Below are 16,580 nucleotides of genomic sequence, written 5' to 3'. Positions count from 1 at the left end.
CCTAATAGGGTCACTTGTAGTCTGTAGTCTGTTTTGTTTTTGTTACGTACCCTCAAATTATTTCAAACCCATAACCACCTAATAGGGTCACTTGTAGTCTGTAGTCTGTTTTGTTTTTGTTACGAACCCTCAAATTATTTCAAACCCATAACCACCTAATAGGGTCACTTGTAGTCTGTAGTCTGTTTTGTTTTTGTTACGTACCCTCAAATTATTTCAAACCCATAACCACCTAATAGGGTCACTTGTAGTCTGTAGTCTGTTTTGTTTTTGTTACGTACCCTCAAATTATTTCAAACCCATAACCACCTAATAGGGTCACTTGTAGTCTGTAGTCTGTTTTGTTTTTGTTACGAACCCTCAAATTATTTTCTGGCAGAAAGCCTGGTTGTGTAATACTTTAATATTAATAGCAAAGGCTGTATGTGAGCTTGCGAATCAAAAAGTATATAAAATTATATACTGGTATATGTATTTTGAATGACATTTGTCTCTTGCTCCCTGTAAATGTTGAGTCTCGAATTAAACTACAGTAACATTGTATTTTCGAATATGAGTAAACACCCATCCTGCTTGAGGCAGCTGAAGAATGTTGAAAACTTATATACATACAATATACAGATAAAGATCTTTTGTTGCAAGAAGTAGCCCAGCGATGAAATCTCTTCTGAGATAATATTCACATTTGTGTAGGACCTGCTGCGCTCAGACATGCTTCACAGAACACACACATAAGCAGTACAGTCAAACCTCGTTAATCAGACACCTCAGTTAAGCAGCCATTGGTTTTAAAGATATTCTGTCAAACTGGTTTAATGGCATAGTGAAGCCATTGGACAAAAGGCTGATAGTTACAGGGTTCGCATCCCGGTACCGGCTCCCACCCAGAGCAAGTTTTAACAACTCAGTATGTAGATGTAAGACCACTACACCCTCTTCTCTCTCACTAACCACTAACAACTAACAATTAACCCTCTATCCTGGACAGACAGCCCAGATAGCTGAGGTGTGTGCACAGGACAGAGTGCTTGAACCTTAATTGGATATATAAGCACAAAAATAAGTTGAAATGAAATTAATGGCAACATCCCATTAAACATTTAAAAAATATATTTTTGGAAATGTAAAGATGAAGTTCAAATTTGAAATTTTTCCTGCAAGAGGGACACAAAGCCAAAGGCAACTTACTTACTTTCAAGTTTTCTCAGACGAAATGATTTCACCCTGGTGCCTTGGGCTTTAGTCTTTGCAAGTTGTTGGACATGGATGCCTTTTATTATATTACTAATGATAATTTTACTATGTGTATATAACAAGAAGTATGTGTAACCATAGCATTAAAGCCCAGGGTTGTTGTTTGAGAATACGGCTCCTGTGATCAGTAATATTGTCAAAAATAAGATGGAGAGCAATAGCTGCTTGTTAAATTGATTACTAGAAAGCATTTCATGCATTGTGAGTTGCATTTTGGGGCGGGGTGTATCCCGGTGGTAAAGCATTTCATGCATTGTGAGTGGCATTTATTCGTGTTCAGTTTGGGGTGTATCCCGGTGATAAAGCATTTCATGCATTGTGAGTGGCATTTGTTCGTGTTCAGTTTGGGGAGGGGTGTATCCCGGTGATAAAGCATTTCATGCATTGTGAGTGGCATTTGTTCATGTTCAGTTTGGGGTGTATCCCAGTGTAAAGCATTTCATGCATTGTGAGTGGCATTTGTTCATGTTCAGTTTGGGGCGGGGTGTATCCCGGTGATAAAGCATTTCATGCATTGTGAGTGGCATTTGTTCATGTTCAGTTTGGGGCGGGGTGTATCCCGGTGGTAAAGCATTTCATGCATTGTGAGTGGCATTTATTCGTGTTCAGTTTGGGGTGTATCCCGGTGATAAAGCATTTCATGCATTGTGAGTGGCATTTGTTCGTGTTCAGTTTGGGGAGGGGTGTATCCCGGTGATAAAGCATTTCATGCATTGTGAGTGGCATTTGTTCATGTTCAGTTTGGGGTGTATCCCAGTGTAAAGCATTTCATGCATTGTGAGTGGCATTTGTTCATGTTCAGTTTGGGGCGGGGTGTATCCCGGTGATAAAGCATTTCATGCATTGTGAGTGGCATTTGTTCGTGTTCAGTTTGGGGCGGGGTGTATCCCGGTGGTAAAGCATTTCATGCATTGTGAGTGGCATTTATTCGTGTTCAGTTTGGGGTGTATCCCGGTGATAAAGCATTTCATGCATTGTGAGTGGCATTTGTTCGTGTTCAGTTTGGGGAGGGGTGTATCCCGGTGATAAAGCATTTCATGCATTGTGAGTGGCATTTGTTCATGTTCAGTTTGGGGTGTATCCCAGTGTAAAGCATTTCATGCATTGTGAGTGGCATTTGTTCATGTTCAGTTTGGGGCGGGGTGTATCCCGGTGATAAAGCATTTCATGCATTGTGAGTGGCATTTGTTCGTGTTCAGTTTGGGGCGGGGTGTATCCCTGTGGTAAAGCATTTCATGCATTGTGAGTGGCATTTATTCGTGTTCAGTTTGGGGTGTATCCCGGTGATAAAGCATTTCATGCATTGTGAGTGGCATTTGTTCGTGTTCAGTTTGGGGAGGGGTGTATCCCGGTGATAAAGCATTTCATGCATTGTGAGTGGCATTTGTTCATGTTCAGTTTGGGGTGTATCCCAGTGTAAAGCATTTCATGCATTGTGAGTGGCATTTGTTCATGTTCAGTTTGGGGCGGGGTGTATCCCGGTGATAAAGCATTTCATGCATTGTGAGTGGCATTTGTTCGTGTTCAGTTTGGGGTGGGGTGTATCCTGGTGATAAAGCATTTCATGCATTGTGAGTGGCATTTGTTCATGTTCAGTTTGGGGTGTATCCCAGTGTAAAGCAGTTCATGCATTGTGAGTGGCATTTGTTCGTGTTCAGTTTGGGGGTGGCATTTGTTCCAGTTTGGGGAGGGGCGTATCCCAGTGATAAAGCATTTCATGCATTGTGAGTGGCATTTGTTTGTGTTCAGTTTGGGGCGGGGTGTATCCCGGTGGTAAAGCATTTCATGCATTGTGAGTGGCATTTATTCATGTTCAGTTTGGGGCGTATCCCAGTGATAAAGCATTTCATGCATTGTGAGTGGCATTTGTTCGTGTTCAGTTTGGGGCAGGGTGTATCCCGGTGATAAAGCATTTCATGCATTGTGAGTGGCATTTGTTCATGTTCAGTTTGGGGTGTATCCCAGTGTAAAGCATTTCATGCATTGTGAGTGGCATTTGTTCGTGTTCAGTTTGGGGTGGGGTGTATCCCGGTGATAAAGCATTTCATGCATTGTGAGTGGCATTTGTTCGTGTTCAGTTTGGGGCGGGGTGTATCCCGGTGATAAAGCATTTCATGCATTGTGAGTGGCATTTGTTCATGTTCAGTTTGGGGTGTATCCCAGTGTAAAGCATTTCATGCATTGTGAGTGGCATTTGTTCGTGTTCAGTTTGGGGCGGGGTGTATCCCGGTGATAAAGCATTTCATGCATTGTGAGTGGCATTTGTTCATGTTCAGTTTGGGGCGGGTCGTATCACAGTGTAAAGCATTTCATGCATTGTGAGTGGCATTTGTTTGTTTTCAGTTTGGGGTGGGGCGTATCACAGTGGTAAAGCATTTCATGCATTGTGAGTGGCATTTGTTCGTGTTCAATTTGGGGTGTATCCCAGTGATAAAGCATTTCATGCATTGTGAGTGGCATTTGTTTGTGTTCATTTTGGGGTGGGGCGTATCACAGTGGTAAAGCATTTCATGCATTGTGAGTGGCATTTGTTCATGTTCAGTTTGGGGTGTATCACAGTGTAAAGCATTTCATGCATTGTGAGTGGCATTTGTTCGTGTTCAGTTTGGGGTGGGGCGTATCACAGTGGTAAAGCATTTCATGCATTGTGAGTGGCATTTGTTCGTGTTCAGTTTGGGGTGGGGCATATCACAGTGTAAAGCATTTTATGCATTGTGAGTGGCATTTGTTCGTGTTCAGTTTGGGGTGGGGCGTATCACAGTGTAAAGCATTTCATGCATTGTGAGTGGCATTTGTTTGTGTTCAGTTTGGGGCGTATCCCATTGATAAAGCATTTCATGCATTGTGAGTGGCATTTGTTTGTGTTCAGTTTGGGGTGGGGCGTATCACAGTGTAAAGCATTTCATGCATTGTGAGTGGCATTTGTTCGTGTTCAGTTTGGGGTGGGGCGTATCACAGTGTAAAGTATTTCATGCATTGTGAGTGGCATTTGTTTGTGTTCAGTTTGGGGCGGGGTGTATCCCGGTGATAAAGCATTTCATGCATTGTGAGTGGCATTTGTTCGTGTTCAGTTTGGGGCGGGGTGTATCCTGGTGATAAAGCATTTCATGCATTGTGAGTGGCATTTGTTCATGTTCAGTTTGGGGTGTATCCCAGTGTAAAGCAGTTCATGCATTGTGAGTGGCATTTGTTCGTGTTCAGTTTGGGGAGGGGCGTATCCCAGTGATAAAGCATTTCATGCATTGTGAGTGGCATTTGTTTGTGTTCAGTTTGGGGCGGGGTGTATCCCGGTGGTAAAGCATTTCATGCATTGTGAGTGGCATTTATTCATGTTCAGTTTGGGGCGTATCCCAGTGATAAAGCATTTCATGCATTGTGAGTGGCATTTGTTCGTGTTCAGTTTGGGGCAGGGTGTATCCCGGTGATAAAGCATTTCATGCATTGTGAGTGGCATTTGTTCATGTTCAGTTTGGGGTGTATCCCAGTGTAAAGCATTTCATGCATTGTGAGTGGCATTTGTTCGTGTTCAGTTTGGGGCGGGGTGTATCCCGGTGATAAAGCATTTCATGCATTGTGAGTGGCATTTGTTCGTGTTCAGTTTGGGGCGGGGTGTATCCCGGTGATAAAGCATTTCATGCATTGTGAGTGGCATTTGTTCATGTTCAGTTTGGGGTGTATCCCAGTGTAAAGCATTTCATGCATTGTGAGTGGCATTTGTTCGTGTTCAGTTTGGGGCGGGGTGTATCCCGGTGATAAAGCATTTCATGCATTGTGAGTGGCATTTGTTCATGTTCAGTTTGGGGCGGGTCGTATCACAGTGTAAAGCATTTCATGCATTGTGAGTGGCATTTGTTTGTTTTCAGTTTGGGGTGGGGCGTATCACAGTGGTAAAGCATTTCATGCATTGTGAGTGGCATTTGTTCGTGTTCAATTTGGGGTGTATCCCAGTGATAAAGCATTTCATGCATTGTGAGTGGCATTTGTTTGTGTTCATTTTGGGGTGGGGCGTATCACAGTGGTAAAGCATTTCATGCATTGTGAGTGGCATTTGTTCATGTTCAGTTTGGGGTGTATCACAGTGTAAAGCATTTCATGCATTGTGAGTGGCATTTGTTCGTGTTCAGTTTGGGGTGGGGCGTATCACAGTGGTAAAGCATTTCATGCATTGTGAGTGGCATTTGTTCGTGTTCAGTTTGGGGTGGGGCATATCACAGTGTAAAGCATTTTATGCATTGTGAGTGGCATTTGTTCGTGTTCAGTTTGGGGTGGGGCGTATCACAGTGTAAAGCATTTCATGCATTGTGAGTGGCATTTGTTTGTGTTCAGTTTGGGGCGTATCCCATTGATAAAGCATTTCATGCATTGTGAGTGGCATTTGTTTGTGTTCAGTTTGGGGTGGGGCGTATCACAGTGTAAAGCATTTCATGCATTGTGAGTGGCATTTGTTCGTGTTCAGTTTGGGGTGGGGCGTATCACAGTGTAAAGTATTTCATGCATTGTGAGTGGCATTTGTTTGTGTTCAGTTTGGGGTGGGGCGTATCACAGTGGTAAAGCATTTGACTGATGCATTAATTGTCGGGCTAGGATCAGTCCCAGTTGGTGGGTCCTTTAAGCTATTTTTCGTTCCAGCGAGTGCTCTAGAGTTGATGTAACAAAGGCCATGGTATGTACTATCCTGTCTATGGAATGTTGCATATAAAAGATCCCTTGCTGCTGATTGGAAAGAGTAGACCATTGTGTGGCAAAAGAGGGTTTCTTCTCTTATCAGTATGGTCCTGGCCTCATTTTTTTGCAATGCCTCGAGATATACTGAGCTGGAATTTTATTTGTGGCTTACCACATACTGTTACAGATCAAGTTTGATTTTCATTGCAATTTACCAATTTTTTACACTTATAGCTCTTGAACTTAAAAGATGAAAATTTTTCCCAGACTTCTGTTTTTTTTAAATGCATCAAAATACTGAACTGAAATTTCATGTATCGCTTTTCTATGTACCGATACAGATCAAGTTTGACTTTCATGGCAATTTACCGGGTATTATTTTTTTCACAGAGTTATGACCCTTGAACTTAGGAGACATGGAAATTTGTTGGGCCCGTTTGGGGACATGTATTGGTTTAGCAGTTATCTCAGAATGCTTATTTTTATTAGATGATTGTGTAATCTGATTTTAGAATTAAATTCCTTCGTAACTACCCTCTACTGTATTGGTGAACTGGAATACAATTTTTTTTAATAATATACAAGTGGTGCAGTGTTTATCTTGCATGTATCGGTGTGTGACCCTTTATTACATGGGGTAGATGAGCCATCAGGTAGATGTTTTATCAATGACGTGTGCAGGTCGCCGAGGGCTCATCAACAATTTGACTGGTATCAGCGGCTACTATCTTATCACATTCATCGAACGTTAGGTGCAAAAAACCAGTCTAGTGACCGACTGCGGTCGCTCACCCTCCTGAACAGACAACAAAAATATTATCATTATAACCTTTCAGCAATGCATTCTTTCACTATGACAAGTACCGTTGTTTTTTTTTGTTTTTTTTGTTTGTTTTTTTAAACTGTATTTTTAGCTACTGAATACATAGAGGCTATTTCATAGGTTTTTTCGAATCGATTTTTATGTCAACGAGTGATGTGTGAAAACCATATTTTCACGAATTACAAAGCAGTGAGTGAAAATATGGTTTTCACACATCACGAGTTGACATAAAAATCGTATTCGGAAAAACACCATGAAATGGTCTATTTATTATATATACATAATTCCTAATTTTTGACAACATCTTTCGCTCTTTGGTAATATCTTTCACTTATCCTATCGAAAACACGTAACGTCATGATATATTTCTTCCTATGGAACTTTGCTAGAAAATTTACTTTACCATAGACTTTTAAAAAGAAATTTGATTAAAATTTATCTTTATTAACATTTATTTAACAATACTGCGGTGCAAACATACCTGACAAAGCGATCCTCTAAAAAGAAAAAAGATAAATAATGTTATGTCTGTACATTTTTAAACAACAGCTATTTGTTTTCTAACCTGTATGCCTTCTGATATTTCAACAAGAAAAAAGAGAAAGGAAATTTGCTAGCACCACATAGGTAACTCCTATTATATGTATTTCCATAGACAGGACAGTACATCCCACAACATTTGGCTTTGATGTACCAGCCATGGGGGTGGGCAAAAAAAGGACCACACAGTGACAGTGCTATGATTATCCATTATTAAGAAGGGAAGAGCAGCAGAGTTGCTCAGTGCTATATATAGATTTTAAAAATAAATACCTGACTTCTACAACTGCTTCTTAATTTCTCAATTTTACTTCAATTAAAATTTGAGAACCAAAAATTGCTTTTCATTCCACCAAATGAATTTTGAGCGTTGTGTTTCTTACATGGTGGCCAATCAACATCTTCAGTCATATACATCAGGGAACATTGTTCAGTATCACATCACGATTCGCTGCACAATTTGAAAAGATTAAACAGTAGTTGCTAGTACCGTATATCTTCGCCTGTAAGTCGATCTCGGCTATAAGTCGAGTCCCTAATTTCAAGCCCTGAAAACATATTTTTTCATTGACCCGTTTATAAGTCGACTCATGAAAAACTACTTATAAATATTGAAATATTTCTTATTTTCAGCACATGAGAACAATAATATTTGAACAAAAGAAAATTATTTTACAAACTTCGGTTTTCACGTTTTGTACATCGCAATATAATCAGACTATTCCAATCAAACTATCATTATTACATAGCATCAAAACGAAATATTCCCTTAGTAGAGAGTGAAAGCTGTTTGACTGTTACTGTATAGTATTGTACAGATGGTTTTGTGCACAGACAACAACTTTATTTATAAACACTGACAACAGATCACTACGATAAAACTGAAAGTATCACGTTTTGCCGCCATATTAATACATGTAAGGAGGATAACTCTGGAAAGTACACTGGTTTTTGTACCAAATGATGTGTGTCCCTATAGGTTGCACTATACCAATTAATTTCCGGCTGGGTCGAAGTTCGAGGTGTACTGAACTTTTGATAGAGAAGTTAACACCACAAGTCCTATGATTGGTTATAAATGTGAGTGTGTTGGTTGTAAAAAAAATTAGTTTCATCTGGGCTAAAAATGTATGCAATTTTATTTGATGTAGTACCACCGTGTCAAGTAGCCTTGTGCTTGGAACATGTATGGGGTACCTGTAAAAAAAAGTACTAAAATTTTGTGCGAATCTAGGGGTGTTGCAGAAACATCTGGTTATACCGAAAATGAGCCATGAAAGGTACCATTTTCTGCAGTTAATACTTTGAGGTAGGGGTTGTAGTACTGATATTTATGGGTCACAGTTTGGTTGATATATTGCATATAGTGTTTTTAAACACAAACGTTAACATGGTCGCCTATGGGATTTGAATTGGTATAGTCCAACCTATTGCTCTAGATAGTGAACTGCAGAGATCAGTCTATTTTAAGGGAAAGCTCAGTAATATTCATGAAGTTAATCACCGCCAAAACATTGTTTGAACAACCATTAATGCCAGTGACCAGATTTAAAAATAAACTCAGGCAACAGGTAGTTAGTATTGTTTACATTTTTACTATTAGTGATGACTGTTAATTTAACTAAGTGGACTGTTATCTTGGCATGTGAGTGAGATCGTACGCCTTTTCGCATAACCAAAACCGTTCTAATGCCAAAAAAAATAGGTTATAAAAAATAAATGTGTCAAATTAACATATTTGAGTATAAATACATGGCATACTTCAACAGTAAAACTTGTAAAATAATCCCCAAAACAGTAATATTTTTTGGTGAATTTTTTTTACCCTCTTATAAGTCGACCCCCCAAGTTATAAAATAATTTTTGGGTGAAAAAAATTCGACTTATAGGCGAAGATATACGGTAGTTGCTAATTTTCAGTTGACTAGAAATATCACAAATCCAAATTTTGAAAACAAAATGTTTCCTGAACGTTTCTGTCCTACCTTAGCCATGGGGCGGGATTTAGCTCAGTCAGTTGAGCACTGACCTAAGGTGCTTAGATCACAGGATCAAATCACCTAGGTGGATCCATTCAGCTAGTCAAAGGTCGTGGTATGTGCTTTCCTGTCTGTGGCATATAAAAGATCCCTTGCTGCTAATGGAAACATCTCTGGGACTGGCATTCCATCTAATGTGCTGGCTTCAGTGTAGGATATCTCGGGGACTGGCATTCCATCTAATGTGCTGGCTTCAGTGTAGGATATCTCGGGGACTGGCATTCCATCTAATGTGCTGGCTTCAGTGTAGGATATCTCGGGGACTGGCATTCCGTCTAATGTGCTGGCTTCAGTGTAGGATATCTCGGGGACTGGCATTCCGTCTAATGTGCTGGCTTCAGTGTAGGATATCTCGGGGACTGGCATTCCGGACATAGCAGCAGTGATTGTTTTACCCGTTGACCTGTATTCCAGCTCCCCTGTCACTTGGCCCCAATCAGCTTGTTGATCAATACCACTGGACTGAGAGATAGAAATTCAAGAACCATAAATCACTCAGATGGGGATTTTCATACTGTCGCCTGAGATTATTTGTGGAAATTACAGTCTGTCATGTGGTTGCTAAGGATTCAAGCCAGGGGAGCTGATAAAATTAGGCAAATTATATACAGAATGACAAATGGCAGTAATTTTCCCCTGACAAAATAGCAAGGAGGTGTGGATAAAAGAGAATTTATAGTGCCTCACATTTCCTTAATGAATAGATGACATGGTGGGGTTGCTGGGGGGGGGGGGGGGGGGATGTAGTTTGTTAGAGTAACCCTCACACATGAAGTAAAATCATGACAAAACAGATTTAAAAATAAAGAGTGCCAATCTCTCCAGTCACATATATATTTAATCAGTTCTGGAAAAAAACACACCCAGAAAATCATTTTAGAAAATTACTTTTCATTTAAATTTATGTTTTACAACTTTCAAGAATTAGCTTGGCATTGTATTCAACATCAAATATGATAGTTTAAAATTAAAATTAAATTTAAAAAAAAGAAGAAAAAAAGTTAAGGTTTCTGTTTTGTTTAACAACACCACTGGAGCACATTGATTAATTAATCATCGGCTATTGAATGTCAAACATTTGGTAATTGTGACTCAGTCATCAGAATAAACCCGTTACATTTCTTCTAATGCAGCAAGTGATCTTTTATATGCACTTTCCCAAAAATAGGAAAGTACATACCACGGCCTTTGTCCAGTTGTGGGCACTGGTTGGAACGAGAAAAAACCCAATCAGCTGAATGGGTGCACCAAGGTGGTTTGATCCTGCGACGCAAGCGAGCACTCATCCGACAGAGCTAAATTCTGCATCTGATCATCTATGGATGCAACTACCTGTATACCTGTATGGTCAACTATGGATGCAACTGTACCTGTATACCTGTATGGTCAACTATGGATGCAACTGTACCTGTATACCTGTATGGTCATCTATGGATGCAACTACCTGTATACCTGTATGGTCATCTATGGATGCAACTACCTGTATACCTGTATGGTCATCTATGGATGCAACTGTACCTGTATACCTGTATGGTCATCTATGGATGCAACTGTACCTGTATACCTGTATGGTCATCTATGGATGCAACTACCTGTATACCTGTATGGTCATATATGGATGCAACTGTACCTGTATACCTGTATGGTCATCTATGGATGCAACTGTACCTGTATACCTGTATGGTCATCTATGGATGCAACTGTACCTGTATACCTGTATGGTCATCTATGGATGCAACTGTACCTGTATACCTGTATGGTCATCTATGGATGCAACTGTACCTGTATACCTGTATGGTCATCTATGGATGCAACTGTACCTGTATACCTGTATGGTCATCTATGGATGCAACTACCTGTATACCTGTATGGTCATCTATGGATGCAACTACCTGTATACCTGTATGGTCATCTATGGATGCAACTACCTGTATACCTGTATGGTCATCTATGGATGCAACTACCTGTATACCTGTATGGTCATCTATGGATGCAACTACCTGTATACCTGTATGGTCATCTATGGATGCAACTGTACCTGTATACCTGTATGGTCATCTATGGATGCAACTGTACCTGTATACCTGTATGGTCATCTATGGATGCAACTGTACCTGTATACCTGTATGGTCATCTATGGATGCAACTGTACCTGTATACCTGTATGGTCATCTATGGATGCAACTGTACCTGTATACCTGTATGGTCATCTATGGATGCAACTACCTGTATACCTGTATGGTCATCTATGGATGCAACTGTACCTGTATACCTGTATGGTCATCTATGGATGCAACTACCTGTATACCTGTATGGTCATCTATGGATACAACTGTACCTGTATACCTATATGATCATCTATGGATGCAACTGTACCTGTATACCTGTATGGTCATCTATGGATGCAACTACCTGTATACCTGTATGATCATCTATGGATGCAACTATACCTGTATACCTGTATGGTCATCTATGGATGCAACTACCTGTATACCTGTATGGTCATCTATGGATGCAACTGTACCTGTATACCTACATGATCGTCTATGGATGCAACTGTACCTGTATACCTGTATGGTCATCTATGGATGCAACTACCTGTATACCTGTATGATCATCTATGGATGCAACTGTACCTGTATACCTGTATGATCATCTATGGATGCAACTGTACCTGTATACCTGTATGGTCATCTATGGATGCAACTACCTGTATACCTGTATGGTCATCTATGGATGCAACTACCTGTATACCTGTATGGTCATCTATGGATGCAACTGTACTTGTATACCTGTATGATCATCTATGGATGAAACTGTACCTGTATACCTGTATGATATCTATGGATGCAACTGTACCTGTATACCTGTATGATCATCTATGGATGCAACTGTACCTGTATACCTGTATGATCATCTATGGATATCAACTGTACCTGTATACCTGTATGATCATCTATGGATATCAACTGTACCTGTATACCTGTATGAGTAACACTGAATACCTTTATGGTAGGTGAGACATGTACAAGACACAGGATTTCAAATTTTATGGGAAGCACTTTTTTGCTTCTGTGCACTGTGATCATCTACACCCATGAGCTACTGTTTTTCAGTAATCATGGTAGTGGTAGATTGTGTTACATGACAGTCTTTGCCAGGAAAGGTGACTGATCACTCCTGCTCCCCTCCATACTAGCCTGGAACGTTTTAGAACTCCAAATTGACACCTTGCAATCATATTGTTAATGAGTTGTATTCGAAACGCTATGTGATTGCTCACAGTGATCTACAGCTTGCCTGGCATCATTTTAGAAGAGTGATCTACAGCTCGCCTGGCATAATTTTAGGAGAGTGATCTACAGCTCGCCTGGCATCATTTTAGGAGAGTGATCTATAGCTCACCTTGATTTTGCTCATGGCGAAGACTGCATGATAATGGGTAATGGACTAAAAAACACTGTTTACCTCCTCTAATTTCCCAGCCAGTGCTCCACGACTGGTACATCAAAGGCCGTGGTATGTGCTATCCTGTCTGTGGTATGGTGCATATAAAAGATCCCTTGCTGCTAATCGGAAAAGAGTAGCTCATGAAGTGGCGACAGCGGGTTTCCTTCCTCAATATCTGTGTGGTCCTTAACCATGTGTCCGACGCCATATAACCATAAATAAAATGTGTTGAGTGTGTCATTAAATAAACCATTTCCGTCCGTCCTTCCTTTCAGCTGTGCTGGTGGCGAGCTGTTTCAGGAATGCGTCATAGAGGAATCGTTCCGTGAACACGACGTCATCCGCTTCCTCATTCAGATTCTCGAGGGACTCACCTACCTTCATGAGAGAAACATCGTGCATCTAGATCTGAAGGTTTGTTAGTCCGTCACAGTTTATAATACAAGTAATAGAGAAACATCGTACATCTAGATCTGAAGGTTAGTCTGTTACTCCGTCACAGTTTATAATACAAGTAATAGAGAAACATCGTGCATCTAGACTTGAAGGTTAGTCTGTTACTCCGTCACAGTGTGTAATACAAGTAATAGAGAAACATCGTGCATCTAGACCTGAAGGTTCGTCACAGTGTGTAATACAAGTAATGGAGAAACATCGTACATCTAGACCTGAAGGTTCGTCTGTTAGTCCGTCACAGTGTGTAATACAAGTAATGGAGAAACATCGTACATCTAGACCTGAAGGTTCGTCTGTTAGTCCGTCACAGTGTGTAATACAAGTAATGGAGAAACATCGTACATCTAGACCTGAAGGTTCGTCTGTTAGTCCGTCACAGTGTGTAATACAAGTAATGGAGAAACATCGTACATCTAGACCTGAAGGTTCGTCTGTTAGTCCGTCACAGTGTGTAATACAAGTAATGGAGAAACATCGTACATCTAGACCTGAAGGTTCGTCTGTTAGTCCGTCACAGTGTGTAATACAAGTAATGGAGAAACATCGTACATCTAGACCTGAAGGTTCGTCTGTTAATCCGTCACAGTGTGTAATACAAGTAATAGAGAAACATCGTACATCTAGACCTGAAGGTTCGTCTGTTACTCCGTCACAGTGTGTAATACAAGTAATAGAGAAACATCGTACATCTAGACCTGAAGGTTCGTCTGTTAGTCCGTCACAGTGTGTAATACAAGTAATAGAGAAACATCGTACATCTAGACCTGAAGGTTCGTCTGTTAGTCCGTCACAGTGTGTAATACAAGTAATAGAGAAACATCGTACATCTAGACCTGAAGGTTCGTCTGTTAGTCCGTCACAGTTTATAATACAAGTAATAGAGAAACATCGTACATCTAGACCTGAAGGTTCGTCTGTTAGTCCGTCACAGTGTGTAATACAAGTAATAGAGAAACATCGTACATCTAGACCTGAAGGTTCGTCTGTTAGTCCGTCACAGTGTGTAATACAAGTAATAGAGAAACATCGTACATCTAGACCTGAAGGTTCGTCTGTTAGTCCGTCACAGTTTATAATACAAGTAATAGAGAAACATCGTACATCTAGACCTGAAGGTTCGTCTGTTAGTCCGTCACAGTGTGTAATGGAGAAACATCGTACATCTAGACCTAGTCCGTCACAGTGTGTAATACAAGTAATGGAGAAACATCGTACATCTAGACCTACAAGTAATGGAGAAACATCGTACATCTAGACCTGAAGGTTCGTCTGTTAGTCCGTCACAGTGTGTAATACAAGTAATGGAGAAACATCGTACATCTAGACCTGAAGGTTCGTCTGTTACTCCGTCACAGTGTGTAATACAAGTAATAGAGAAACATCGTACATCTAGACCTGAAGGTTCGTCTGTTAGTCCGTCACAGTGTGTAATACAAGTAATGGAGAAACATCGTACATCTAGACCTGAAGGTTCGTCTGTTAGTCCGTCACAGTGTGTAATACAAGTAATGGAGAAACATCGTACATCTAGACCTGAAGGTTCGTCTGTTAGTCTGTCACAGTGTGTAATACAAGTAATGGAGAAACATCGTACATCTAGACCTGAAGGTTCGTCTGTTAGTCCGTCACAGTGTGTAATACAAGTAATGGAGAAACATCGTACATCTAGACCTGAAGGTTCGTCTGTTAGTCCGTCACAGTGTGTAATACAAGTAATAGAGAAACATCGTACATCTAGACCTGAAGGTTCGTCTGTTAGTCGGTCACAGTGTGTAATACAAGTAATAGAGAAACATCGTACATCTAGACCTGAAGGTTCGTCTGTTAGTCCGTCACAGTGTGTAATACAAGTAATAGAGAAACATCGTACATCTAGACCTGAAGGTTCGTCTGTTACTCCGTCACAGTGTGTAATACAAGTAATAGAGAAACATCGTACATCTAGACCTGAAGGTTCGTCTGTTAGTCCGTCACAGTGTGTAATACAAGTAATAGAGAAACATCGTACATCTAGACCTGAAGGTTCGTCTGTTAGTCCGTCACAGTGTGTAATACAAGTAATGGAGAAACATCGTACATCTAGACCTGAAGGTTCGTCTGTTAGTCCGTCACAGTGTGTAATACAAGTAATGGAGAAACATCGTACATCTAGACCTGAAGGTTCGTCTGTTACTCCGTCACAGTGTGTAATACAAGTAATGGAGAAACATCGTACATCTAGACCTGAAGGTTCGTCTGTTAGTCCGTCACAGTGTGTAATACAAGTAATGGAGAAACATCGTACATCTAGACCTGAAGGTTCGTCTGTTAGTCCGTCACAGTGTGTAATACAAGTAATGGAGAAACATCGTACATCTAGACCTGAAGGTTCGTCTGTTAGTCCGTCACAGTGTGTAATACAAGTAATGGAGAAACATCGTACATCTAGACCTGAAGGTTCGTCTGTTAGTCCGTCACAGTGTGTAATACAAGTAATGGAGAAACATCGTACATCTAGACCTGAAGGTTCGTCTGTTAGTCCGTCACAGTGTGTAATACAAGTAATAGAGAAACATCGTACATCTAGACCTGAAGGTTCGTCTGTTAGTCCGTCACAGTGTGTAATACAAGTAATAGAGAAACATCGTACATCTAGACCTGAAGGTTCGTCTGTTAGTCCGTCACAGTGTGTAATACAAGTAATAGAGAAACATCGTACATCTAGACCTGAAGGTTCGTCTGTTAGTCCGTCACAGTGTGTAATACAAGTAATAGAGAAACATCGTACATCTAGACCTGAAGGTTCGTCTGTTAGTCCGTCACAGTGTGTAATACAAGTAATGGAGAAACATCGTACATCTAGAACTGAAGGTTCGTCTGTTAGTCCGTCACAGTGTGTAATACAAGTAATAGAGAAACATCGTACATCTAGAACTGAAGGTTCGTCTGTTAGTCCGTCACAGTGTGTAATACAAGTAATAGAGAAACATCGTACATCTAGACCTGAAGGTTCGTCTGTTAGTCCGTCACAGTGTGTAATACAAGTAATGGAGAAACATCGTACATCTAGACCTGAAGGTTCGTCTGTTAGTCCGTCACAGTGTGTAATACAAGTAATAGAGAAACATCGTACATCTAGACCTGAAGGTTCGTCTGTTAGTCCGTCACAGTTTATAATACAAGTAATAGAGAAACATCGTACATCTAGACCTGAAGGTTCGTCTGTTAGTCCGTCACAGTGTGTAATACAAGTAATGGAGAAACATCGTACATCTAGACCTGAAGGTTCGTCTGTTAGTCCGTCACAGTGTGTAATACAAGTAATAGAGAAACATCGTACATGTAGACCTGAAGGTTCGTCTGTTAGTCCGTCA

At 40.5% G+C, this 16,580-nt stretch overlaps 1 protein-coding gene across 1 annotated transcript in view; it reads left to right on the top strand.

Annotated features, from left to right (window-relative positions):
- The window catches only part of LOC121380630 (serine/threonine-protein kinase 17A-like), a 61,971-nt gene that overhangs the window by 32,473 nt on the left and 12,918 nt on the right, over positions 1-16,580 (top strand). Inside the window, exon 3 of the mRNA XM_041509538.1 lies at positions 13,047-13,185. Coding sequence (XP_041365472.1) covers positions 13,047-13,185 — 139 coding nt within the window. The remainder of the gene's footprint in view (positions 1-13,046; positions 13,186-16,580) is intronic.

The sequence above is a fragment of the Gigantopelta aegis genome, chromosome 9 (assembly GCF_016097555.1).
Source record: "Gigantopelta aegis isolate Gae_Host chromosome 9, Gae_host_genome, whole genome shotgun sequence".
NCBI lineage: Eukaryota > Metazoa > Mollusca > Gastropoda > Neomphalida > Peltospiridae > Gigantopelta > Gigantopelta aegis.
Note: the sequence above shows the minus strand (reverse complement) of the source record. Positions and strands in the feature narration are given on the sequence as shown.